The following is a 26761-nucleotide window of genomic DNA, read 5'->3' as shown; positions in this document are numbered from 1 at the left end:
GATAGTTTCATATAAAACACAATTTGAGTATACTCTTCAGCACTGGTCAATAAAGCATACAGCAAGTGTGTGTGTAACAATGGTTAAATGACATCAAAATAACAGTCACATATGAGGACCTGTCCAATGTGAAGATTAGATTCCATGACTGCTTGTCCAGGCATCTGTATGACCATGACTGTTTCTTACTGTGGATCCAAAATATGTACTGTGTGTGGTCTCATGTTTCTGCTCCCCGGCTGTGTATGGCTGTGCTTGGAGGACCAGGCTGCGTCGGAGCTATCCCATCAGGCTGTGCTGGTGGGTCTGACAGAAGAGAAGAAACTACATGAGCGGGCGCGTTCCAGCGGATCAGTTTCATGCAGTTAGTGACCAGCGTTGGTCACCGCCTTAAAAAGTGGGTGGCATTATGGGGATTAAAATTGTCCGACTTGCACCTACATGTCAACTGCATAAACTTTATAAAATCCATGTGATCAAAGGCCATTGCTTGCATTGTGGAAGGCACTATAGTCAATTAAGGTGTTTTTGCTTGACCACGCGAATGTGACCAAAGCCGTGACTGAAACAGGAACCAACTTGGCTGAGATTTAAAAGACACAGTGGATACAAGTGAATGTGATATTTGAAACCTTTCTAACCAATGAATTGTACAAATGTTTTCAGTTTGTGAGTGTGTGATACAGGTGGTAGAGACAAGTTTATTTTGACCTTATTAAGAAAAACCTTAATAAAATAATGGCAGCTATGTTGATTTGGGGCTTGCTGTTGGAAAACCACAACAATGACCAACTTTTGGCTGTGGCAGATACACCTCCCCAAACTTCAATCGTCAACTTCCGTCTGCATTACTAAGTCAACATACTTAGTAATGACCTCCCGGGTGGCGCAGTGGTCTAGGGCACTGCATCGCAGTGCTAGCTGCGCCACCAGAGTCTCTGGGTTCGCGCCCAGGCTGGGTTGGGTTCGCGCCCAGGCTCTGTCGCAGCCGGCCGCAACCGGGAGGTCCGTGGGGCGACGCACAATTGGCATAGCGTCGTCCGGGTTAGGGAGGGTTTGGCCGGTAGGGATATCCTTGTCTCAGTATGTAAAATGTAATAGAATGTATGCACTCTACTGTAAGTCGCTCTGGATAAGAGCGTCTGCTAAAATGACTAAAATGTAAAATGTAACATACAATGCATTCGAAAAGTATTCAGACCCCTTCCCCACATTGTGTTGCGTTACAGCCTTTATTCTAAAATCGATTAAAACAAATTTTCTTCATCAAACAATACCCCATAATGACAAAGCAAAAACAGGTTTTTAGAAATTGTAGCAATTTTTTTACAAATAAAACACAGAAAAACCTTATTTACATAAATATTCCGAACCTTTGCTCTGAGACTCGAAATTGAGCTCAGATGCATTCTGTTTCCATTGACCACCCCTGAGATGTTTTTACAAATTGATTGAAGTTCACCTGTGGTAAATTGAATTGTTTGGACATGATTTGGAAAGGCATACAGCTGTCTATATAACGTCCTGACAGTTAACAGTGCATTTCAAAGCCATGAGGTTGAAGGAATTGTCCATAGAGCTCCGAGACAGGATTGTGTCGAGGCACATATTTGGGGAAGGGTACCAAAACATTTGTGCAGCATTGAATGTCACCAAGAACACACAGTGACCTCCATCATTCTTAACTGGAAGAAGTTTGAAACCACCAAGACTCTTCCAAGACCTGGCCACCCGGCCAAACTGAGCAATCGGGGGAGAAGGGCCTTGGTCAGGGAGGTGACCAAGAACCCGATGGTCACTGACAGAGCTCCAGAGTTCCTCTGTGGAGATGGGAGAACCTTCCAGAAGGACAACCATCTCTGCAGCACTCCACCAATCAGGCCTTGATGGTAGTGGCCTTACGGAAGCAACTCCTCAGTAAAAGTCACATGACAGCCCGCTTGGAGTTTGCCCAAAGGCATCTAAAGGACTCTCAGACCATGAGAAACAAGATTCTCTGGTCTGATGAAACCATTATTGAACTCTGTCTGGAGGAAACCTGGCACCATCCCTACAGTGAAGCATGGTGGTGGCAGCATCATACGGTGGAGATGCTTTTCAGCGGCATGGACTGGGAGGTTGAACGGAGCAAAGTACAGAGAGATCCTTGATGAAAAACTGCTCCAGAGCACTCATGACCTCAGACTGGGGCGAAGGTTCACCTTCCAACAGGACAACGACCCTAAGCACACAGCCAAGACAACGCAGGAGTGGCTTCAAGACAAGTCTCTGAATAGCCATGAGTGGCCCAGCCAGAGCCCGGACTTGAACCCGATCGAACATCTCTGGAGAAACCTGAAAATAGCTGTGTAGCGACACTCCCCATCCAACCTGACAGAGCTTGAGAGGATCTGCAGAGAAGAATGGGAGAAACTTCCCAAATACAGATGTGCCAAGCTTGTAGCGTCATACCCAAGAAGACTTGAGGCTGTAATCACTGCCAAAAGGTGCTTCAACAAAGTACTGAGTAAAGGGTCTGAATACTTATGTAAATGTTTTTTTTTTTTTTTTTTTTTTTTACATTTTGCAAAAATTTATGAAAACCTGTTTTTAACTTTGTCATAATGGGGTATTGTGTGTAGATTGGATGGAGGGAAAAAACAATTTAATCAATTTTAGAATATGGCTGTAACGTACCAAATTTAGAAAAAGTCAAGGGGTCTGAATACTTTCCGAATGCACTGTAAACACCCTCAAAATGTTAAAATGATGGGTACATTTTTTGTGACCATTTTCTAGAGGTAAGGGGCAGTGTGGGGTGAGGGTACTCACACATGCCGTTGGGAGCTCCAGGGTGTCGAGGGGCCATGGTGAGAGAGTTTCCCCCAGTAGGCATCATCTGGCTGGGCATGGACTGACCTAAAGAAGAGGTGAGAGATGGATGTTACATATTTACCATGACATTCACACACAACGTATGTCTGTTTGTGTGTGCGTGTGAGTACAGACCTGTGTGTTGTGGAGTGTATGGTGCTTGCTGCTCTCTCTGCTGTAGAATCTTCATCTCTGCATGTTTCAGCTGCTCAGAGTGGAAACTCTGTCGCTCTGACAACAGCTGCTGACGCTGTTGCTCCAACTACACACACAGTGAGAGAGGGGCAGGGAAAGAGGGACACAGATAAACGTTACATTTATAAGGAACCATTATGAAATAGCCAAATTAATGTTTAGTAGCTCCCCCAAACTAGATCCCAATTGGCTAGATGTAGATCTGTATACTCACAGCCTCTTTCTCTCGGTCCATGATGGTCTCCAGCTCCTCAAAGTGTCTCAGTTTGATCTCCAGCTTCTTCATCTGAGTCTCCACCAGCAGAGCCACCAGAGACTTGATCTTCCTCTCCTCTACCGCTGCTAGGTGCTAGAGAGAGGGCAAGAGAGAGAATTACTGTATCTATTTGCTGTACACAAAATACAAAACATGTATTTCCATCACAGACTGACCAGGTAAATCCAGGTGAAAGCAATGATCCCTTATTGATATCACTTGTTAAATACACTTCAAAAGTCAGTGTAGATGTTTTTTTATTTAACTAGGCAAGTCAGTTAAGAACATATTCGTATTTACAGGGACGACGCTGGGCCAATTGTGTGCCGCCCCAATCACGGCCGGTTGTGATACAGCCTGGATTCGAACCAGGGTATCTGTAGTGACGCCTAAGGCACTGAGATTCAGTGCCTTAGACCGCTACACCACTCAGGAGACAGGGTAAAGAATAATTTTTAAGCCTTGAGCCAAGGATTGTGTATGTATGCCATTCAGTGGGTGAATGGGCAAGACAAAATATTAAAGTGCCTTTGAACGGGGCATTGTAGTAGGTGCCAGGTGCACCGTTTTGTGTCAAGAACTGCAACACTGCTGGGTTTTTCACACTCAACAGTTTCCAATGTGTATTAAGAACAGTCCACCACACAAAGGACATCCAACCAACTTGACAACTGTGGGAATCATTAAAGTCAACATGCGCCAGCATCCCTGAGGATGCTTTGGACACCTTGTACAGTCCATGCCCCAACGAATTGATGCTGTTCTGAGGGCAAAAGAGGGGGGGTGTAACTCAATAATAGGAAGGTGTTCCTGTTGTTTGGGATACTCAGTGTGTGAGTTACCAAATAAGTTTCAACTTTCAAAAAAAATATGATCACATAAAAGGGGAGAGAGAGTGTGGTGTGGTTGATTGGCTAGGTCCTAAGTTATGGCTGTTGTGACAGGCCAGTAGAAAGAAAGAAATGGGGGATAGGCCAGTTTAATGGACAGTAGACAGGGATTGGCTGATGGGTGGGGTAAGTGAGCAGCGATAGGGTGGTTTGAGGGTTATGGGCGGGGCTTACCTTGGCCTTAGTAGCGGCGGCGCCTAGAGCAGCTGCTGCTGCCGTGGTAACTGTCCCATCTACCAACTCCAGCTCTGCTAGTCTCCTCCCTTCATCCCGCTCTACTTCCCTCCATCGTCCCGCAATCTCATCCTTCTCCCCTCGGTCTAAAAGAGAGGAGATAATCTATAACTTACATCATCACACACCATCTTGTCTGTTAAAATATAAATTAGACACACACACACCTGTCTCGAGGTTCCCTCCGCTATCGCCGTCTCTCTCCTCTGTGACTGTCATTTCAGCATTCTCTCTCTTAACTCGTTCTCCCTCCACTGATCGCTCTCCTCCACTGGGCTCTAGAACCGTCTGTCTATCCACCTGGAACACACACACAATCATCACCCACTGACAATCAGATTCTCAGAAACACCAGAGTGTAAATTCCTGTCTCACTTCCTCTAACTCCACAAGTCACTTCCAGTCTCACCTGTAGAGGCTGCTGGGAGCCAGAGTCAGTCTCCATCTTCTCACCATCCATCACATCTACAGGGAAGGAGAGGGAGGGATAGAGTTTATTTAACAAGTCAGTTAAGAACAAATTCTCCTTTACAATGACGGCCTAGAGAGAGAAAGTGTGATGGAAGGATTCTCTACTGCAATGTTTGAGGAGTGTGTGTAATATATACAGTACCAGTCAAAAGTTTGGACACACCTAATCATTCCAGGCTTTTTTCTTTATTTTTACTATTTTCTACATTGCACAATAATAGTGAAGATATCAACACTACAAAATAACACATATGGAATCATGTAGTAACCAAAAATGTTTAAACAAATCAAAATACATTTGATATTCTTCAAAGTAGCCACCCTTTGCAAACTCTTGGCATTCTCTCAACCAGCTTCATGAGGTAGTCACCCCAGAATGCATTTCAATTAACAGATGTGCCTTGTTAAAAGTTAATTTGTGGAATTTCTTTCCTTCTTAATGCGTTTGAGCCAATCATTTGTGTTGTGACATGGTAGGGGTGGTATACAGAAGCCAGCCCTATTTGGTAAAAGACCAAGTCCATATTATGGTAAGAACACCTCAAATAAGCAAAGAGAAACAACAGTCCATCATTACATTAAAACATGAAGGTCAGTCAATCCGGAAAATGTGTGCAGTCGCAAAAACCATCAAAAGATATGATTAAACTGGCTCTCATTAGGACCGCCACAGGAAAGGAAGACCCAGAGTTACCTCTGCTGCAGAGGATACGTTCATTAGAGTTACCTGCCTCAGAAATTGCAGCCCAAATAAATGCTTCAGAATTCAAGTAACAGATACATCAACTGTTCAGAGGAGACTGTGTGAATCAGGCCGTCATGGTCAAATTGATGCAATGAAAACCACTACTAAAGGACACCAATAAGAAGAGACTTGCTTGGGCCAAAAAACACAAGCAATGGACATTAGACCTGGTGGAAATCTGTCCTTTGGTCTGATGAGTCCAAATTTGAGATTTTTGGTTTTAACTGCCGGACTTTGTGAGACGCAGAGTAGGTGAACGGATGATCTCCGCATGTGTGGTTCCCACCGTAAAACATGGAGGAGGTATGATGGTGTGGGGGCGCTTTGCTGGTGACACTGTCATTGATTTATTTAGAATTCAAGGCACACTTAACCAGCATGGCTACCACAGCATTCTGCATCGATAAGCCATCCCATCTGGTTTGCGCTTAGTGGGACTATCATTTGTTTTTCAACAGGAAAATGACCCAACACACCTCCAGGCTGTGTAAGGGCTATTTGACCAAGGAGAGTGATGGAGTGCTGAATCAGATGACCTGGCCTCCACAATCACCCAACCTGAGATGGTTTGGGATAAGTTGGACTGCAGAGTGAAGGAAAAACAGCCAATAAGTGCTCACCATGTGGAAGCTCCTTCAAGACGGTTGGAAAAGTGTACCAGGTGAAGCTGGTAGAGAGGATGCCAAGAGTGTGCAAAGCTGTCATCAAGGCAAAGGGTGGCTACTTTGAAGAATCTCAAATATAAAATATATTTGATTTGTTTAACACTTTTTTGATTACTACATGATTCCATGTGGGTTATTTCATAGTGTTGATGTCTTCACTATTATTCTACAATGTAGAAAATAGTAAAAATAAAGAAAAACCCTTCAATGAGTTGGTGTGTCCAAACGTTTGACTGGTACTGTATATCTGCCGTGTTTCAGACTCCTACCTGCCTTCTCAGCCTCATTGAGTGCAGGGAACTCCAGAACCTTGTCAGCTTCCTCACGCACACGACAAAACTCCTCTACAGAGAGACAGAGACAGGGTTAACACAAACACTCGCTCTCTCACACATGCACCCACACACACACACACACATACCCAGAGCAGCCTTGGCAGCGGCGGAGGCAACTCGGGGATCAACCACGGATGCCAAGAACGCCACGGTGCTCATCACCGGATTCTCTGATTGGCTGAAAGGAACGGGCTGGTAGGCCAATGGGCCAAGAGAGGAGGCGGAGTCCTCCAGATAAGGGTCTTCTATTGGCAGGCGCAGGAAGTGGAGGATGCACTCGTCCTGGGTACGAGACCCCACGTGTTCTGACACCTTGTTCCAGTCGTCTCTATAGACCTCTAACGCCTGGGATAGAGGGGGAGAGAGAGAAGAGAGATAGGGGGCAGGGGAAGAAGAGAAAGAGGAGGATAACAAGAGATAGTCAATCTTCTTTCCCAGAAAAGGTCTTACTGCTGTTGCGTATTGATCACCATAGATTTTTCCTATTTTCGAGCCATCTAGATTCAGATAAATGTTTTATCATTAGTTGCGATTGTGTGACCCAGTACTACCACGTAAAGTTTGGTAACCCTAGGCCACCTAATTCCTTGGCAGTTGGAGTGTTTTGTACCTCACCGTCTGTTTTTTACATTGCCAAAGAAACATTAAAATTAGACGGTCTAATTGTTGAAAAATGGATTCTGGGACCAGAATAGGGGTGTCTGAAATGGGAAAATATCTTTCTGATATGACAGTGTTGTAGTACTCGAGTCCAGGAGTCAGACTTGACCCGGAATCAAGGCACAATTTTCGAGACTCGACCAGTGATGACTCCGATTAGTGACTTGACTACATCACTGAGTAGAGGGAAGATAAACTGAGAGATGATTGGCTCACCTCCAACAGTAGGAGGGTCTCCTGTTCTGTCCAATCCCTCCCTGAACTGGTTCCTTTACTCTTGGGGTGTTTCCTGGCATACAGGTCTGTTCTGAGGCCAAAGTTCTGAGAGTCTGAGGGCTTCTCTACACTTCTCTCAGGGAAGAATAACATCTGCTGGGAGGACGACACCTGGAGGGCGAGAGATGGATGGAGGAGGAGAGAGCGAGAGATGGATGGAGGAGGAGAGAGCGAGAGATGGATGGAGGAGGAGAGAGCGAGAGATGGATGGAGGAGGAGAGAGCGAGAGATGGATGGAGGAGAGAGCGAGAGCGAGAGAGGGATGGATGGAGGGGGAGAGCGAGAGAGGGATGGATGGAGGGGGAGAGCGAGAGATGGATGGAGGGGGAGAGCGAGAGATGGATGGAGGAGGAGAGAGCGAGAGATGGATGGAGGAGGAGAGAGCGAGAGATGGATGGAGGAGGAGAGAGCGAAAGATGGATGGAGGAGGAGAGAGCGAGAGAGAGAGAGGGATGGATGGAGGGGGAGAGAGCGAGAGAGAGGGATGGATGGAGGGGGAGAGAGCGAGAGATGGATGGAGGGGGAGAGAGCGAGAGATGGATGGAGGAGGAGAGAGCGAGAGATGGATGGAGGAGGAGAGAGCGAGAGATGGATGGAGGAGGAGAGAGCGAGATGGATGGAGGAGGAGAGAGCGAGAGATGGATGGAGGAGGAGAGAGCGAAAGATGGATGGAGGAGGAGAGAGCGAGAGATGGATGGAGGAGGAGAGAGCGAGAGATGGATGGAGGAGGAGAGAGCGAGAGATGGATGGAGGAGGAGAGAGCGAGAGATGGATGGAGGAGGAGAGAGCGAGATGGATGGAGGAGGAGAGAGCGAAAGATGGATGGAGGAGGAGAGAGCGAAAGATGGATGGAGGAGGAGAGAGCGAAAGATGGATGGAGGAGGAGAGAGCGAGATGGATGGAGGAGGAGAGAGCGAGATGGATGGAGGAGGAGAGAGCGAGAGAGAGAGAGAGGGATGGATGGAGGGGGAGAGCGAGATGGATGGAGGAGGAGAGAGCGAGATGGATGGAGGAGGAGAGAGCGAGAGAGAGAGAGAGGGATGGATGGAGGGGGAGAGCGAGAGAGAGGGATGGATGGAGGGGGAGAGCGAGAGAGAGGGATGGATGGAGGGGGAGAGCGAGAGAGATGGATGGATGGAGGGGGAGAGCGAGAGAGATGGATGGATGGAGGGGGAGAGCGAGAGAGATGGATGGATGGAGGGGGAGAGCGAGAGAGAGGAATGGATGGAGGGGGAGAGCGAGAGAGAGGAATGGATGGAGGGGGAGAGCGAGAGAGAGGAATGGATGGAGGGGGAGAGCGAGAGAGCGGGATGGATGGAGGAGGAGAGAGCGAGAGAGAGAGAGGGATGGATGGAGGGGGAGAGAGCGAGAGATGGATGGAGGAGGAGAGAGCGAGAGATGGATGGAGGAGGAGAGAGCGAGAGATGGATGGAGGAGGAGAGAGCGAGAGATGGATGGAGGAGGAGAGAGCGAGAGATGGATGGAGGAGGAGAGAGCGAGATGGATGGAGGAGGAGAGAGCGAGATGGATGGAGGAGGAGAGAGCGAGAGCGAGAGAGAGGGATGGATGGAGGGGGAGAGCGAGAGAGAGGGATGGATGGAGGGGGAGAGCGAGAGAGATGGATGGATGGAGGGGGAGAGCGAGAGAGATGGATGGATGGAGGGGGAGAGCGAGAGAGAGGAATGGATGGAGGGGGAGAGCGAGAGAGAGGAATGGATGGAGGGGGAGAGCGAGAGAGCGGGATGGATGGAGGAGGAGAGAGCGAGAGAGAGAGAGGGATGGATGGAGGGGGAGAGCGAGAGATGGATGGAGGAGGAGAGAGCGAGAGATGGATGGAGGAGGAGAGAGCGAGAGATGGATGGAGGAGGAGAGAGCGAGAGATGGATGGAGGAGGAGAGAGCGAGAGATGGATGGAGGAGGAGAGAGCGAGAGATGGATGGAGGAGGAGAGAGCGAGAGATGGATGGAGGAGGAGAGAGCGAGAGATGGATGGAGGAGGAGAGAGCGAGATGGATGGAGGAGGAGAGAGCGAGATGGATGGAGGAGGAGAGAGCGAGAGCGAGAGAGAGGGATGGATGGAGGGGGAGAGCGAGAGAGAGGGATGGATGGAGGGGGAGAGCGAGAGAGATGGATGGATGGAGGGGGAGAGCGAGAGAGAGGGATGGATGGAGGGGGAGAGCGAGAGAGATGGATGGATGGAGGGGGAGAGCGAGAGAGATGGATGGATGGAGGGGGAGAGCGAGAGAGATGGATGGATGGAGGGGGAGAGCAAGAGCGAGAGAGGAATGGATGGAGGGGGAGAGCGAGAGAGAGAGAGGAATGGATGGAGGGGGAGAGCGAGAGAGAGGAATGGATGGAGGGGGAGAGCGAGAGAGAGGGATGGATGGAGGGGGAGAGCGAGAGAGAGGAATGGATGGAGGGGGAGAGCGAGAGAGAGGGATGGATGGAGGGGGAGAGCGAGAGAGAGGGATGGATGGAGGGGGAGAGCGAGAGAGAGGGATGGATGGAGGGGGAGAGCGAGAGAGCGGGATGGATGGAGGAGAGAGCGAGGGATGGATGGAGGAGGAGAGAGCGAGGGATGGATGGAGGAGGAGAGAGCGAGAGATGGATGGAGGAGGAGAGAGCGAGGGATGGATGGAGGAGGAGAGAGCGAGGGATGGATGGAGGAGGAGAGAGCGAGGGATGGATGGAGGAGGAGAGAGCGAGAGATGGATGGAGGAGGAGAGAGCGAAAGATGGATGGAGGAGGAGAGAGCGAAAGATGGATGGAGGAGGAGAGAGCGAGAGAGAGAGAGAGGGATGGATGGAGGGGGAGAGCGAGAGAGAGAGAGGAATGGATGGAGGGGGAGAGCGAGAGAGAGGGATGGATGGAGGGGGAGAGCGAGAGAGAGGGATGGATGGAGGGGGAGAGCGAGAGAGAGGGATGGATGGAGGGGGAGAGCGAGAGAGAGGGATGGATGGAGGGGGAGAGCGAGAGAGAGGGATGGATGGAGGGGGAGAGCGAGAGAGAGGGATGGATGGAGGGGGAGAGCGAGAGAGAGGGATGGATGGAGGGGGAGAGCGAGAGAGAGGGATGGATGGAGGGGGAGAGCGAGAGAGAGGAATGGATGGAGGGGGAGAGCGAGAGAGAGGGATGGATGGAGGGGGAGAGCGAGAGAGAGGGATGGATGGAGGGGGAGAGCGAGGGATGGATGGAGGGGGAGAGCGAGGGATGGATGGAGGGGGAGAGCGAGAGAGAGGGATGGATGGAGGGGGAGAGCGAGGGATGGATGGAGGGGGAGAGCGAGGGATGGATGGAGGGGGAGAGCGAGGGATGGATGGAGGGGGAGAGCGAGGGATGGATGGAGGAGGAGAGCGAGAGAGAGGGATGGATGGAGGGGGAGAGCGAGAGAGAGGGATGGATGGAGGGGGAGAGCGAGAGAGAGGGATGGATGGAGGGGGAGAGCGAGAGAGATGGATGGAGAGGGAAAAATTTGTGAGACTCAAAACAAGCATACAGGCTGTCAATTTGTACCTCAATAATTTCACTGTTAGTGTTCGATTATATATATATAAAAAATATCTTTTTACCTTTATTTAACTAGGCAAGTCAGTTAAGAACAAATTCTTATTCACAATGACGGACTACCCCGGCCAATTGTGCGCTGCCCTATGGGACTCCCAATCACGGATGTGATACAGCCTGGATTCGAACCATGGACTGTAGTGACACCTCTTGCACAGAGATGCAGTGCCTTAGACGGCTGTGCCACTTGGGAGCCAAAAAACATAAGTGTGTGTGTTACCTGTAGTGGTCTGTGCTGCAGCGGGGCCAGTCCTGAGGGTGTATCAGCCAGTGTGTTGAAGTGAGGGGTGGGAGGGGGTCCCATAGGGAGAGGTCTGCTTTCTGCATCCACCTGGTAGTTCACTAACCCCCACTGCTCCAACAACGCATGGACCCTACACACACAGTTACAATACACACAGTTACAATAAACACTGTTACACAACACACACACAGTAAGTGGTGGTTTAAACTTCATAGCACACCTCATGACGGCGCATACGTCTCCTGTCAGGTTCCGTCTGCAGGAGGTGGAGCTGAGGTACTCCTGGGGGTTCAGCCGGTACGAGTCAATCATGAAGTTACGATACGCCAGGTATCTACACACACACATTGTGTTCATTTATTAATTATGTCTCTGAAGGGGTACAATTATGTCTGAAGAAAACATCAGGGGTCCAAGCACTGAACCCTGAGCAACACCTGAAATTGTTACTCACATCTCTGGAGATTTGGACTTGTTCTGTCCGTTAAAGAACTCTGGAAGAGCTCGTTTCTCGATCTGGTGAATACTGGAACATATACACACAGTTTGGTTTAAAACAGACAACACTCATTTTGCATATATATGTGTGTGTGTGTCTGAGAGGGTGACGTGTGTGTACTCACCAGTTATAGTTGAACCAGGCGGTGTAGGACGGGACGATGATGTGGTGAGTTTGTTCTGTGATGTTGTCTTCTCCATCTGACAGACGCAGCCCCTCTCTGCCCTCCTCATCCTCCTGCACACACACACACAATTGGTATATCTGTGTGTAGGGTACAGACACACTAAATTCCTCATCAAAATGAGATAATTCAATAAAATTCTAGCAGTTCTAAATTGTATTGTTACCCTTCCACCAGGAAGCAGAGAGTCATCCTCAATTTCATCTGAAGAAAAGAGTGGGACGAGTGGAGAATGAGTTATACAACTACACACACACACACACACACGCACACACACACACACGCACACACACACACGCACACACACACACGCCCTCTCTCACTCACCCAGGTCAGTCATCATCCCTCCTTTGACAGGAGTGTTCTCACTGTCCTTCTTTGGGTTCACTGCAGACAGAGAGACACAACAAGTAAACATCTGTCTGTGTGTGTGTGTGTGTGTCTGTGTGTGCCTCTGTGTGTGTGTGTGTACACGTGTACCATTCTTAGGCAGTATAATTTCTTCCATATTAGGGACAGGTGTTGGATCCTCCATATCTTTAGTCAGATCCTCCTCTACCTCTTCCTCTTCCTCCTTTGGCCCACGCCTCTTAAACCCACCACTAGGGAGAAAAGGCAGGGTTATAGAGAGAGGGCCAATAGGTAGAGAATAGCGGTTAAAAGGAACAAATATGAAAATTCCATCAAGATCGAGCTAGGGGTGGAAGAAGAGACAGAAACCTCACCTCTTCTTTCCTCCTTTCTTTTTGCCATCGGAAGAGGGAGGAGAGGGGGAGCGTCTTCTCTTCTTCACTGGAGTAAACTTACGGTCCTGATGGAGGGAGGGGGGAGAGACAAGTGATGATAGACATAGCAATTAAGAAAGTGCTCACACAGGCCTGTTAAAAAAAGACAGAGGAGGGAGAGCAACACAAACACCAGAGCCACAGGATCTCACACATACACACACACCTGTTGGTCTGTGACATGGACTCTCCGGCGGAGGATGAGAGGAACGTTTCTGTCATCTACCAGGTAGTCTTCTTCGTTCATCCACTCATTATACACCTCTGTATCCAACACCCAGCCTGCGTGCACCTGTACACACACACACGTATTCATCACTTGTGAGAAATAGTCATAGAACTGTGTGTGTGTGTGTGTGTGTGTGTGTGTGTGTGTGTGTGTGTGTTACCCTCCAAGGTCTGTGTGTGTGTGGAGGTTCCTGCACCTCTCCCTCTACGTCACTGGAGGACAGCCAGCTATCGTAGCTACAGGAAACAAACAGTCATACACATGATTATGGAGGGTGGTGCGTGTGTTAGGGTTGAAAATGTTTCCGGTATTTTACAAATGTTCCATCCTGAGAATAAATCACTTTTCTCACATGTAATCCAGTATTTTCCACCAAAACCGGAAGTGTCATTCAAAAGCATTATAAGGCATATAAATAGGTATATGTCTGGATTTGATTTGTATTTTTTAGGGATCCCCATTAGCTGTTGCCATGCACACAGCAGCTACTCTTCCTGGGGGCCAAACACATTAAGGCACTTACATTACATCATATAACATTATTACACCACTACATATCCACAATACAAAATGTTCAATACCACCATACAACAATATCACAATGTGTGCATATGCATGCGTCTGTACCTTTACGTGTGTCTCTTCACAGTCCCTATTGTTCCATAAGGTGTATTTTTACCTGTTTTTAAAATCTGATTCTACTGTTTGCATCAGTTACCTGATGTGGAATAGAGTTCCATGTAGTCATGGCTCTATGTAGTACTGTGCGCCTCCCATAGTCTGTTCTGGACTTGGGGACTGTGAAGAGATGTGTGTCATGTCTTGTGGGGTATGCATGGCTGCCCTGTTCTGAGCCAACTGCAATTTTCCTGCCAAGATCCTCTTTGTGGCACCTGACCAAGACTACTGAACAGTAGTCCAGGTGCGACAAAACTAGGGCTTGTAGAACCTGCCTTGTTGATAGTGTTGTTAAGAATGCAGAGCAACGCTTTATTATGGACAGACTTCTCCCCATCCTAGCTAATGTTGTATCTATGTTTTGACCATGACAGTTCACAACCCAGAGTTAGAGCTTTGATAGGAAATTCAAGCCTGATGCTACCTGAGCCATACATGAAATACATTTTATGAGCCATATATTAAAAGGCATTTAATGACCCTAAGCCCACATGATTGTGCCATTATCCAATAAATCGATGATATAAGCTACTGCACATTACGCACAACAGAAAAACATAAAAGCCTATAGATGTACCTAGCTATATGCTCTCTTGGGTAAATAAGTGAAACTAGCTCCAGTAGGCTAATCTTTTTGACTGTGGACTGTATTATATGGACTGGAATTACGCACCTTGTTCAAACCATGATAAAGCAGGGAGAGAACATGCGATTCTGGTGCAGCACATGCGGCCTACGAAGTTACAAGTATAGGCTAGCGAATTTGATTTTAATATTTGTATAATTAGTAGGCTGACGCATATATACCTTTGATAACATTTCCCCGTGTTATTAGCCTTCCTCCTCTTTCTCTCTCCATTGTTGCTTCATTCCTTCCTCCATTTCAACAGTTAAATGAAATAAGTTTGGTTGTCCTCATCATCATTCTAATGACATACTTGAATAATATAGGACTAGAATTAGATGCAGAAGGCTTTCACTTCTCTTCTGGAAGATGGAATGGTTGTGTCTGAATAAATAACTGCTACAGCCTACCAGCATAGCAATTTGCTCTTCTTTCAAACTACCAGTGAGTTCTATTGGCTGCTGTATAAAACATTCAGCAAACAAAAGCTTGCATCCCTCTTCAAATAGTCTATTGGTATAAGAAATTATGTCCAGCAAGGTATTGTAGGTAGCTTTTCCTGCATGGGATTCCAAGAACTGAGTTTTTTTCAGGAGCGAGGCCAGCGGAGCACAGGTGCGTGCGTATTGCGCAAGAGACAGAGGCTATAAGTTAGAAGCTTATTATGCATAACCAATCATTAATTAGCTAAATATAAGGCTAATACTGCATTGAATATATAACCTGAAAGAGGTAGTCTAGGACATCTATATATATAGAGCTATATATCAATCTAGAACAGGATGATCTATTTTGGATGCAATTTGATTGAAGTTGAGAGAGAAAGAGTGCTCGCGCGTGCATTGATTTAGAGCAACGATATTCGAGTGATAGGCTGTTTTAAAACTCTGCAGCTGAAATTAAATTATAATCTTTACAATTCAAATATAAGGTTGCCCCCGAAAGCCATGCTTTTCATATAAATAAATTATAATTTACCGGTTTCTCACAGTTATTTAACCCCGGAAAAGGGAGTGGTATTGGAGGTAAATCTCAGTAACCGGGTTCCCACCATTCAACCCTAGTGTGTGTGTGTTACCTGTCAGGGTGCCTGCCCCAGTGCACCAACACATAGTTGTCCTTCCGCATGACAGGGCGCACCCACTCCCAATCTGGAAATAAGGACACACAAACGGTTCAAAACCTAAGAACAGAACTCACAAAAATACTTAAAAATGTGAATTTGGGTCAAAGCTGCCAACAGGCTATGACCCACAAAGATCATATTAAATGAGTAACAATATGCCATTCTTTGCGATGACCCCACACACACACTGACCTTGGTCTGTGACAGCTGGACGGGGGTAGATGTGGTGAGAGGCTTGGGTTCTGTCCTCAGTCAACGAACCCTGAGACAGACAAAGAACTGCATTGCCCATCAGCTGAGACAGAACTACGTTTCCCAACAGAGATAACAGCCCAAGAGAGAAAACAGCACCCATGGCAAAATTACAAAAATCTTCCTTCCTCCCCCTGCATCTTCCCTTCTTGCTGTCCTCCCTCCCTCCCTCACCTGGTGTTTGGCGACGATGTCAGCCAGTCTGCTGTTCAGGTTCTGATCCACCTCCTGGTCCACATACACGACGGGCCTCGACAGACAGCTATTCTGGACCAGGGTCTTCTCTAGAGTAGTAAACATCTCTACGTTACGGTCCGTCCTGGAGGAGTTCTGTAGGTCAAACCTTCTCCTGGGGGAGAAAGAGTACCCATGCATGTTACCAAGCAGGCCCCGAAACAGGACGTTGCCAAAGGTGTCACTCACCAGCTCTGTCAGAGGGAGGAGGATAGGAGACAGGGGATGGGGGCTAGGAGGTAAGTGATAGTGGATAAGATCTGTCACTCACCAGCCTTGATCAGTCTTGAACTTGTAGGCAGAGCCAAGGATGTGGCAAAGCCCGCCTCCTGGGCGCAGGTCCAGGAAGCACCGAGACTAGAGAGGAACACACACACAAAAATACCAATAATGGCGCCGGAGGAGATGGCTGCTGTTTTACGGGCTCCTAACCATGTGTTCTATTTTGTGTGTTTTTTTAACGTTATTTGTAACTTATTTTGTACATAATGTTTCTGCCAGTCTCTCATGACCGAAAAGAGCTTCTGTATATCAGAACAGTGATTACTCACCTCGTACTGGACAAAAAATGTTTCTTTAACGAGTCGGACGCGAAGGATTTACTCCAGATACCCGACATGGCCCAAATCCCCGCCATTCGTGTGAAGAGAAGACGCAGATACAGGGGACGCAGGGACGGGTGCCTTGTGAGAATTTGTCGGCGAGTGAGTAACCCTCCTCTACCATCTGTCCTATTGGCCAACGTGTAATAATTGGAGAATAAACTGAAGGAGCTCGGGTTCAAGACTATCCTACCAACGGGACAATAAAAACTGTAATTTCTTATGTTTCACCGAGTAGTGGCTGTATGACGACATGGATAACACAGCTGGCTGAGTTAACCGTGTATCGGCAAGACAGAACAACGGCCTCCGGTAAGACAAAGGGTGGCGGTCTGCGTCCATTTGTAAATAACAGCTGGTGCACAAAATCTAATATCAAGGAAGCTTCTAGGTTTTGTCCCCCTGAGGTAGAGTATCTCATGATAAGCTGTAGACCACACTATTTACCAAGAGAGTTTATCTGTATTTTTCGTACCTGTCTATTTACCACCACAAACCAATGCTGGCACTAAGACCACACTCAACGAGCTGTATAAAGCCATAAGCAAACAATATAATGCTCATCCAGAGGCAGTACTCCTAGTGGCTGGGGACTTTAATGCAGGGAAACATAAATCTGTTTTACCTCATTTCTACCAGCATGTTACATGTGCAACAAGATATTTATTTATTTTTTACTCTAGACCACCTATACTCCACATACAAAGACGCGTACAAAGCTCTCCCCCGCCCTCCAATTGGCAAATCTGACCATAATTCTATCTTCCTGATTCAAAGCAAAAATTAAAGCAGGAAGCACCAGTGACGCGCTCAATATGGAAGTGGTCAGATGACGCAGATGCTAAGCTACAGGACTGTTTTGCTAGCACAGACTGGAATATGTTAATCCGATGGCATTGAGTAGTATACCACATCAGTCACCAGCTTAATCAATAAGTGCATCGATAATGTTGTCCCCACAAGGACCGTACGTACATACTAGAGGTCGACCGATTATGATTTTTCAACGCCAGTACCGATTATTGGAGGACCAAAAAAAGCCAAAACGGATTTAAAAAAAATAATCGGTATCGGCTTTATTTATTTATTTATTTATATATAAATATATAAAAAAAATAATGACAATTACAACAATACTGAATGAACAATGAACACTTATTTTAACTTAATATAATACATAAATCAAATCAATTTAGTCTCAAATACATAATGAAACATGTTCAATTTGGATTAAATAATGCAAAAACACTGTTGGAGAAGAAAGTAAAAGTGCAATATGTGCCATGTAAAAAAGCTAACGTTTAAGTTCTTGCTCAGAACATGAGAACATATGAAAGCTGGTGGTTCCTTTAAACATGAGACTTCAATATTCCCAGTTAAGAAGTTTTAGGTTGTAGTTATTATAGGAATTATGACGCGTCGACTATTTCTCTCTATACCATTTGTATTTCATATACCTTTGACTATTGGATGTTCTAATAGGCACGTTAGTATTGCCAGCCTAATCTCGGGAGTTCATAAGCTTGAACAATAAACAGCACAGTGAATCAAGCACTGCTAAAAGCTTCTGGCAAACGCAGTAAAGTGCTGTTTGAATGAATTCTTACGAGCCTGCTGCTGCCTACCACCGCTCAGTCAGACAGCTCTATCAAATCATAGACTTAATTATGATAAACACACAGAAATTCAAGCCTTTGGTCATTAATATGGTCAAATCCGGAAACTATAATTTCGAAAAAACAAAACGTTTATTCTTTCCGATAAAATACGGAACGGTTCCGTATTTCACTGACGGGTGGCAACCCAAAGACTAAATACTGCTGTTACATTACACAACCTTCAATGTTATGTCATAATTATGTAAAATTCTGGCAAACTAATTACGGTCTTTGTTACGAAGAAATGGTCTTCACACAGTTGGCAACGAGCCAAGCGGCCAAAACTGATGCATTTACCCTGACTCTGCTTGCACTGAATGCAAGAGAGAAGTGACACAATTTCCCTAGTTAAAAGAAATGCATGTTAGCAGGCAATATTAACTAAATATGCAGGTTTAAAATATATATACTTCTGTGTATTGATTACGGCATTGATGTTTATGGTTAGGTACATTTGTGCAACGATTGTGCTTTTGTTAAATCACCCGTTTGGCGAAGTTGAAGTAGACTGTGATTCAATGATAAATTAACAAGCACCGCTTTGATTATATGCAACACATGACAAGCTAGTTAACTTCTTATGGCTGGGGGCAGTATTGAGTAGCTTGGATGAATAAGGTGCCCAGTTGCTAATATGTGCATAGTATTAGTAGATTTGGATGGAAAACACTCAGTTTCTAAAACTGTTTGAATGATCTCTGTGAGTATAACAGAACTCATATGGCAGGCAAAAACCTGAGAAAAAAATCCAACCAGGAAGTGGGAAATCTGAGGTTTGTAGTTTTTCAACTCATCGCCTATCGAATATATAGTGGGATAGTGGTCATATTGCCCTTCTTAAGGCTTCCACTAGATGTCAACAGTCTTTAGAACCTTGTTTGATGCTTCTACTGTGAAGGAGGGGGGAATGAGGACTCTGAGTCAGGTTTCTGGCAGAGTGCCATGAGCAGACCATGCGTGAGAGTTAGACCTGCGTTCCATCGCATTTCTACAGACAAAGGAATTCTCCGGTTGGAACATTATTGAAGATTTGTTAAAAACATTCTAAAGATTGATTCTATACTTCATTTGACATGTTTCTACGAACTGTAATATGACTTTTCGTCTGAACTTTCGCATGGACTTGCCCGCGTCGTGAGTTTGGATTGTGTACTGAACGCGCAAACAAAAAGGAGGTATTTGGACTTTATGGAACAAATCAAACATTTATTGTGGAACTGGGATTCCTGGGAGTGCATTCTGATGACGATCATCAAAGGTAAGTGAATATTTATAATGCTATTTTGAGATCTGTTGACTCCACAACATGGCGGATATCTTTATGGCTTGTTTGGGCTCAGTGCTGTACTCAGATTATAGCATGGTGTGCTTTTTCCGTAAAGTTATTTTTAAATCTGACACAGCGGTTGCATTAAGGAGAGGGTTATCTAAAGTTCCATGTGTAATAATTGTATCTTTTATCAATGTTTATTATGAGAATTTCTGTAAATTGAGGTGGCTCTCTGCAAAATCACCAGATGTTTTGGAGGCAAAACATTACTGAACATAACGCACCAATGTAAACTAAGATTTTTGGATATAAATATGAACTTTATCGAACAAAACATACATGTATTGTGTAACATTAAGTCCTATGAGTGTCATCTGATGAAGATCATCAAAGGTTAGTGATTAATTTTATCTCCATTTCTGCTTTTTGTGACTCCTCTCTTCGGCTAGAAAAATGGCTGTGTTTTTCTGTGAATAGGTGCTGACCTAACATAATGATATGTTGTGCTTTCGTCGTAAAGCCTTTTTGAAATCGGACACTGTGGTGGGATTAACAACAAGTTTATCTTTAAAATGGTGTAAAATACTTGTATGTCTGAGGAATTTTAATTATGATAATTCTGTTGTTTTGAATTTGGCGCCCTGCACTTTCACTGGCTGTTGTCATATCGATCCCAGCCATAAGAAGTTAACCTAGTAATATCATCAACCATGTGTAGTTCATGCATGTGAAGATTGTTTTTATAAGATAAGTTTAATGCTAGCTAGGAACTTAACTTGGCTCCTTGCAGCCACAAAGTCCCTTTGATGCTGCACTCACGTAACAGGTGGTCTGCCTGACACGCAGCCTCCTCGTGGATTGCAATGTAATCAGCCATAATCGGCGTCCAAAAAGGCCGATTACCGACCGTTATGACAACTTGAAATCGGCCATGCCGATTAATCGGTCGACCTCGAGTACATACCCCAACCAGAAGCCATGGATTACAGGCAACATCCGCACCGAGATAACGGGTAGAGCTGCCACTTCAAGGAGAAGTACTCTAACCCGGACGCTTATAAGAAATCTTGCTATGACCTCAGACAAACCATCAAAAAAGCAAAGCGTAAATACAGGACTAAGATTGAATCCTACTACACCGGCTCCGACGCTTGTCGGATGTGGCAGGGCTTGCAAACTATTACAGACTACAAACGGAAGCTCAGCCCCGAGCTGCCCAGTGACAAGCCTACCAGACGAGCTAAATGACTTCTATAGGCGCTTCGAGTCAAGCAACACTGAAGCATGCATGAGAGTACCAGCTGTTCCAGACAACTGTGTGATCACGCTCGCCATCGCCGATGTGAGCAAGACCTTTAAACAGATCAACATTCACAAGGCCGCAGGGCCAGACGGATTACCAGGGCGTGCACTCCGAGCATGCGCTGACCAAGTGCTCGGCCTCCTACCACAAGGCACAACAGAGGATAGTGCGTATGGCCCGGTACATCACTGGGGCCAAGATTCCTGCCATCCAGGACCTCTATACCAGGCGGTGTCAAACGTAGGCCCTAAAAACTGCCAAAGGCTCCAGCCACCCTAGTCATAGACTGTTCTCTCTGCTACTGCACGGCAAGCGGTACCAGAGTGCCAAGTCTAGGTCCAGAAGGCTTCTGAACAGCTTCTACCCTTTAGCCATAAGACTGCTGAACAGATAATCAAATGGCTACCCAGACTATTTGCATTGAACCCCCCCCTTTATGCTGCTGCTACTACTCACTGTTTAATATCTATGCATAGTCAATTTACCCCTACCAACATGTACATATTACCTCAATTACCCCAACTAACCTGTACCCCAGCACATTGACTCGGTACCGGTACCCCCTCTATATAGTCTCGTTATTGTTGTTTTATTGTTGCTCTTTTATTTTTTTATTTTAGTTTAGGGCTTGTAAGTAAGCATTTCACGGTAAGGTGTGAGCAACAGCACCTGTTATATTCGGTGAATGTGACAAATAAAATAAGATTTGAAACCAATACATTGTTGGTTTCCGCTAGCTGGTAATTGCAGGCTTTTGGCTGCTTAAATCGTAGCCGGCCAAATTGTCCAGGGCTACCTATCATACATCCCGATTTCACGCTTCAGCACCATTCTCTCACTCATTACACTCAGCCTTATATGCATGCGCCTGCTGCTGAAGAGAAAAAGAGCGCTAGAGAGGAGCCTTGGGCTACTGTTTATTGCGAGGATGTAGGCCTTTTGCACTGAAGTAAAACGAAAGTTAGAGTGCATGCCTATAGTGAAAAGTCTACAGGGGGAATGTCCTCTGTATGGACAAGTTTTAATATTGTATTGGACAAAGATGAGAAGAACGTTGGCGTGGCCAAATGCAGGCGACTGTGCAACTAGCTATTCGGGTAGGATGCAACTTTATTTTGTGTATTTTTTTTTCATATTTATAATTATTTGTTTCATCATTCTTGTATATCATTGTATGCCTATTTATTCATCTAAACCAGTTCTTTAAATAAGCAAAACGTGTTTTGATTGATTCTGTTGAGAAATTGTCACTGGCTAAATTAAGTCCGATCTGTCTTTTTAATTGTGTTCTCCGTATTTAGTTTAAGGTTCTAAGTAGGCCTGTTGTAAAATAAATATAATTAGCCTACTGCTGTCATTTGTTGGGTACGGTAGGCACTAGCCTTTCTTTGTAATTGCTGCAATATAGAGTAGCCTGTTCAAAAATGTGTGAAGTTTTAAACCAGTTCGCAAGTGTTTTGTTTCATTCTGTTCCAACTGTAATGTTGTGTTTGCCACAATATAATATCCTACTCGTATTTTCCCTATAAGCAATGGCTTGACTTACTTTTGATATGACGCGATCTTCCTGTCTGGGTTGGCACCACTTGGGTTGTGCCGTGGCAGAGATCTTTGTGGGCTATACTCGGCCTTGTCTCAAGATGGCAAGTTGGTGGTTGAAGATATCCCTCTAGTGGTGTGGGGGCTATGCTTTGGCAAAGTGGGTGGGGTTATATCCTGCCTGTTTGGCCCTGTCCGGGGGTATCGTTGGACGGGGCCACAGTGTCTCCCGACCCCTCCTGTCTCAGCCTCCAGTATTTATGCTGCAGTAGTTTATGTGTCGGGGGGCTAGGGTCAGTCTGTTATAGCTGGAGTATTTCTCCAATCTTATCCTGTGTCCTGTGTGAATTTAAGAATGCTTTCTCTAATTCTCTTGGAGGATCTGAGCCCTAGGACCATGCCTCAGGACTACCTGGCCTGATGACTCCTTGCTGTCCCCAGTCCACCTGGCCGTGCTGCTGCTCCAGTTTCAACTGTTCTGCCTGCGGCTATGGAACCCTGACCTGTTCACCGGCGGTGCTACCTGTCCCAGACCTGTTGTTTTCAACTCTCTAGAGACAGCAGGAGCGGTAGAGATACACTGAATGATCGGCTATGAAAAGCCAACTGACATATACTCCTGATGGGCTGACCTGTTGCACCCTCGGCAACCACTGTGATTATTATTATTTGACCCTGCTGGTCATCTATGAACATCTTGGCCATGTTCTGTTATAATCTCCACCCGGCACAGCCAGAAGAGGACTGGCCACCCCTCATAGCCTGGTTCCTCACTAGGTTTCTTCCTAGATTCTGGCCTTTCTAGGGAGTTTTTCCTAGCCACCGTGCTTCTACACCTGCATTGCTTGCTGTTTGGGGTTTTAGGCTGGGTTTCTGTACAGCACTTTGAGATATCAGCTGATGTAAGAAGGGCTTTATGAATACATTTGATATACAGTTGAAGTCGGAAGTTTACATACACTTAGGTTGGAGTCATTAAAACTCGTTTTTCAACCACTCCACAAATTGATTGTTAACAAACTATAGTTTTGGCTAGTCGGTTAGGACATCTACTCTGTGCATGACACAAGTAGTTTTTCCAACAATTGTTTACAGACAGATTATTTCACTGTATCAAAAATCCATTGGGTCAGAAGTTTACATGCTAAGTTGACTGTGCCTTTAAACAGCTTGGGAAATTCCAGAAAATGATGTCATGGCTTTAGAAGCTTCTGATAAGCTAATTGACATCATTTGAGTCAATTGGAGGTGTACCTGTGTATGTATTTCAAGGCCTACCTTCAAACTCAGTTCCTCTTTGCTTGACATCATGGGAAAATCAGAAGAAATCAGCCAAGACCCCACAAAAAAATTGTAGACCTCAAGTCTGGTTCATCCTTTGGAGCAATTTCCAAATTCCTGAAGGTACCACGTTCATCTGTACAAACAATAGTACGCAAGTATAAACACCACGGGACCAAGCAGACGTCATACCGCTCAGGAAGGAGACGCGTTCTGTTTCCTAGAGATGAATGTACTTTTGGTGCGAAAAGTGCAAATCAATCCCAGAACAACAGCAAAGGACCTTGTGAAGATGCTGGAGGAAGCAGGTACAAAGGTATCTATATCCACAGTAAAACGAGTCCTATATCGACATAACCTGAAAGGCCGCTCAGCAAGGAAGAAGCCACTGCTCCAAAGCCGCCATAAAAAAGCCAGACTACGGTTTGCAACTGCACCTTTGGGGACAAAGAGCGTACTTTTTGGAGAAATGCCCTCTGGTCCGAAGAAACAAAAATAGAACTGTCGCAAATGGGTCTTCCAAATGGACAATGACCCCAAGCATACTTCCAAAGTAGTGGCAAAATGGCTTAAGGACAACAAAGTCAAGGTATTGGAGTGGCCATCACAAAGCCCTGACATCAATCCTATAGAAAATCTGTGGGCAGAACTGAAAAAGCGTGTGGGAGCAAGGAGGCCTACAAACCTGACTCAGTTACACCAGCTTTCTCAGGAGGAATGGGCCAAAATTCACCCAACTTATTGTGGGAAGCTTGTGGAAGGCTACCCGAAAAGTTTGACCCAAGTTAAACAATTTAAAAGGCAATTCTACCAAATACTAATTGAGTGTATGTAAACTTCTGACCCACTGGGAATGTGATGAAAGAAATAAAAGCTGAAACTTTTATTCTGACATTTCACATTCTTAAAATAAAGTGGTGATCTTAACTGACCAAAGACAGGGAATTTTTACTCGGATTAAAAATGTCAGGAATTGTGAAAAACTGAGCTTAAATGTACTTGGCTAAGGTGTATGTAAACTTCCAACTTCAACTGTACCCTAATAACGTTTGGAATCTTTTGTGAAGGTTTGTCTATTAGTCCATTATACTGCAGGCCTATGATATGAAGGTTGTACCCACTGGTGCTCCAACTGACTCCGACAGTTGAACTTGATGTGAGGAAGAATGTTTTAGGCCTACCAGAGTCAGTCCTATAATCTAACAATATAATGATTCATAAAAAATTAAATAAATGATTTTTAAAAAATGAATTAGCCTCCTTCTGTACACCTATATCTGTATAGCAGATGCAGTAGCCTATCTGACAAGGATAAAGAAATGCATTTTGGTGTCATAGCATGCCACCGGCATATCTCTCTCTCTCTCTGGGGCTAGGCTGAAGCTTCTCTTAGTTTATATTTATTTTTAAATAAATAATAAAGATAAAATGAAGACAGTGGACACCTAAGCCTATAGACCTATGCATGCAATGCCCTGATGCATTTAGGTCTCAAATCGCTGTGAGGTGGACAATTGTTGTTTTAGCAAAGTAAAAACCAATAGGCTAAAGTTTTGCACACATCGAGACACAAGAAATATTTTTTTGATTTGTTATATTATAGGCTGTTTTTAAGGACACGTCAATATGGCCCATTTGGCCAATATCCCTTGTTAATTGATGGAAAATGTTATTGTTTGAAGAGGCAGTCTTGAAAATGTTCATCTTGTCATAAATAATCCTTGGTTCCTGCCTGTGCTTGGTAAATATATGCAGGGGTAACATGAAGCCATCCTTAGGACCATCTGGCCGAACGCCCAGAATATGTTCTATAAGTTAAGATAGGATACGATGCCAGACACATGCAGGAACCAACCCTATGAACCATGCCTATGTAACTTGTCTGTTTAAGCAGTATATAACAGATCTAATGGGTCTGCCCCGAGGAAGCTCACTTCAGACCGGTACTTTATGCATCTAAGTTTTACTGTGACCGCTCCAGGTTGCTGTAAATAAAGAATGATTATTTTAAGATTGACTTCAGGTGTCCCTGGTGGTAATTTCCACGACACACACAATGCATATGTCCGGTAAATTAAAATCTTCCCGGTCACTTGTCCTTACAGAAGTGTGTTTGTATACTCACAGGTAGTTTGGTGTGTGTGCGGATTTCGGCCCGTCTGCCGAACACTTCCTCCTGGAACTGAAGCAGCTGAAGGGCGAGGGAGGCTAGAGCCTGGCAGGATGGAGAGTCTGCCTGCACATACTTCGCACACAAACACACCATCAGTAATGCAGAAGGACATGCCTAACAGTAGAACATCTGGTATAGCTTGAGCATCTTGCTACATCGTACAGTCCACAGCAGTCACTACTCTAGGAAATACGGAGCACAAAACAAGCTATATAGTGTTTTAACTGAGTAGAAGGTAGCAGCCGAAAACATACATACGTAGTTACCTAGCAAGCTAGTTTACAATGTTACTGTTTGCAGATTGTAAACAGTTGCTATTGTACAGGGGTGGGGTCAATTCAGGAAGTACACTGGAATTCGAATTTGGTTTACTTTCTGAATTGAAATTGATCGCAACCCTGCTATTGTAACGCAGTTAGCTAGCTAACGTTAGCTGCTAACTTCCTTGCTTGCAATCTTGCTAGTTAGTTCGTAGTAGCTTCCAACCTCGGGCAGTTAGCTAGCTAGCTAAGGCATGCAGCAAATGTATTTAATAACTTAGTTTAGTTAGCTAGTTAAGTAGCGATAAATTGCTAAGCTAGCTAGCAGTATTCTTCATGTCAACAATAGTTAGCCGCTATGCTAACTAGCCCATGGTTACCAATGTAAATAGTTAGCCGCTACGCTAGTGTTAGCTCACGCACCTTTTTGTAATGCTTCCCGATCCACTGTCGCACCGTCTCGAGCTGAACCAGGGAGTCGTGGCTCTCCCAGTACCTCGCGGACGGACTCCCGTCTTTTTTCCGCTGTGCCATAGTGGTGTGTGGACTCTGGCTGGTCCCGGGAGTCCCGATGTTGGGTCCCCCTGACGTTGTCGCCATAATAACGGGTGGAAAACTAGCCCGCTCAAGAGCTGTTACAGCTGTAAATCAGCAGGGTTGCCAGGGGTAGCAAAAT

General features: G+C 45.5%; 1 protein-coding gene across 1 annotated transcript; it reads right to left on the bottom strand.

Moving 5' to 3' along the window:
* Nucleotides 1–26761, bottom strand: LOC129819924 (SWI/SNF complex subunit SMARCC1-like). The gene is made up of 26 exons (XM_055876625.1): nt 26509–26761; nt 25778–25897; nt 16271–16356; nt 15940–16114; nt 15706–15775; nt 15466–15538; nt 13245–13320; nt 13022–13147; nt 12796–12881; nt 12551–12672; nt 12398–12457; nt 12237–12274; nt 12011–12123; nt 11842–11913; nt 11608–11721; nt 11364–11517; nt 7521–7691; nt 6731–6989; nt 6579–6653; nt 4838–4893; nt 4596–4728; nt 4369–4514; nt 3263–3397; nt 2989–3115; nt 2812–2898; nt 1–306 (listed from the first exon to the last, which is right to left on the bottom strand). The coding sequence occupies exons 1-26, from the start codon at nt 26683–26685 to the stop codon at nt 221–223; spliced, it is 2937 nt and encodes a 978-aa protein (XP_055732600.1). The 5' UTR covers nt 26686–26761; the 3' UTR covers nt 1–220.

Source organism: Salvelinus fontinalis, chromosome 22 (genome assembly GCF_029448725.1).
Source record: "Salvelinus fontinalis isolate EN_2023a chromosome 22, ASM2944872v1, whole genome shotgun sequence".
NCBI classification, from domain to species: domain Eukaryota; kingdom Metazoa; phylum Chordata; class Actinopteri; order Salmoniformes; family Salmonidae; genus Salvelinus; species Salvelinus fontinalis.
This window is presented reverse-complemented; position numbering and strand designations above follow the sequence as displayed.

Excerpts from the sequence above, each read along its gene's own strand:
- LOC129819924 (XM_055876625.1), bottom strand. The coding sequence starts at position 26,685 with ATGGCGACAACGTCAGGGGGACCCAACATCGGGACTCCCGGGACCAGC. Across the intron at positions 15,776-15,939 it reads ACATCGTCGCCAAACACCAG|GGTTCGTTGACTGAGGACAG; the intron begins GTGAGGGAGGGA and ends TGTCTGTCTCAG. Across the intron at positions 307-2,811 it reads TGGAGCTCCCAACGGCATGT|ACCCACCAGCACAGCCTGAT; the intron begins GTGAGTACCCTC and ends CTCTTCTGTCAG.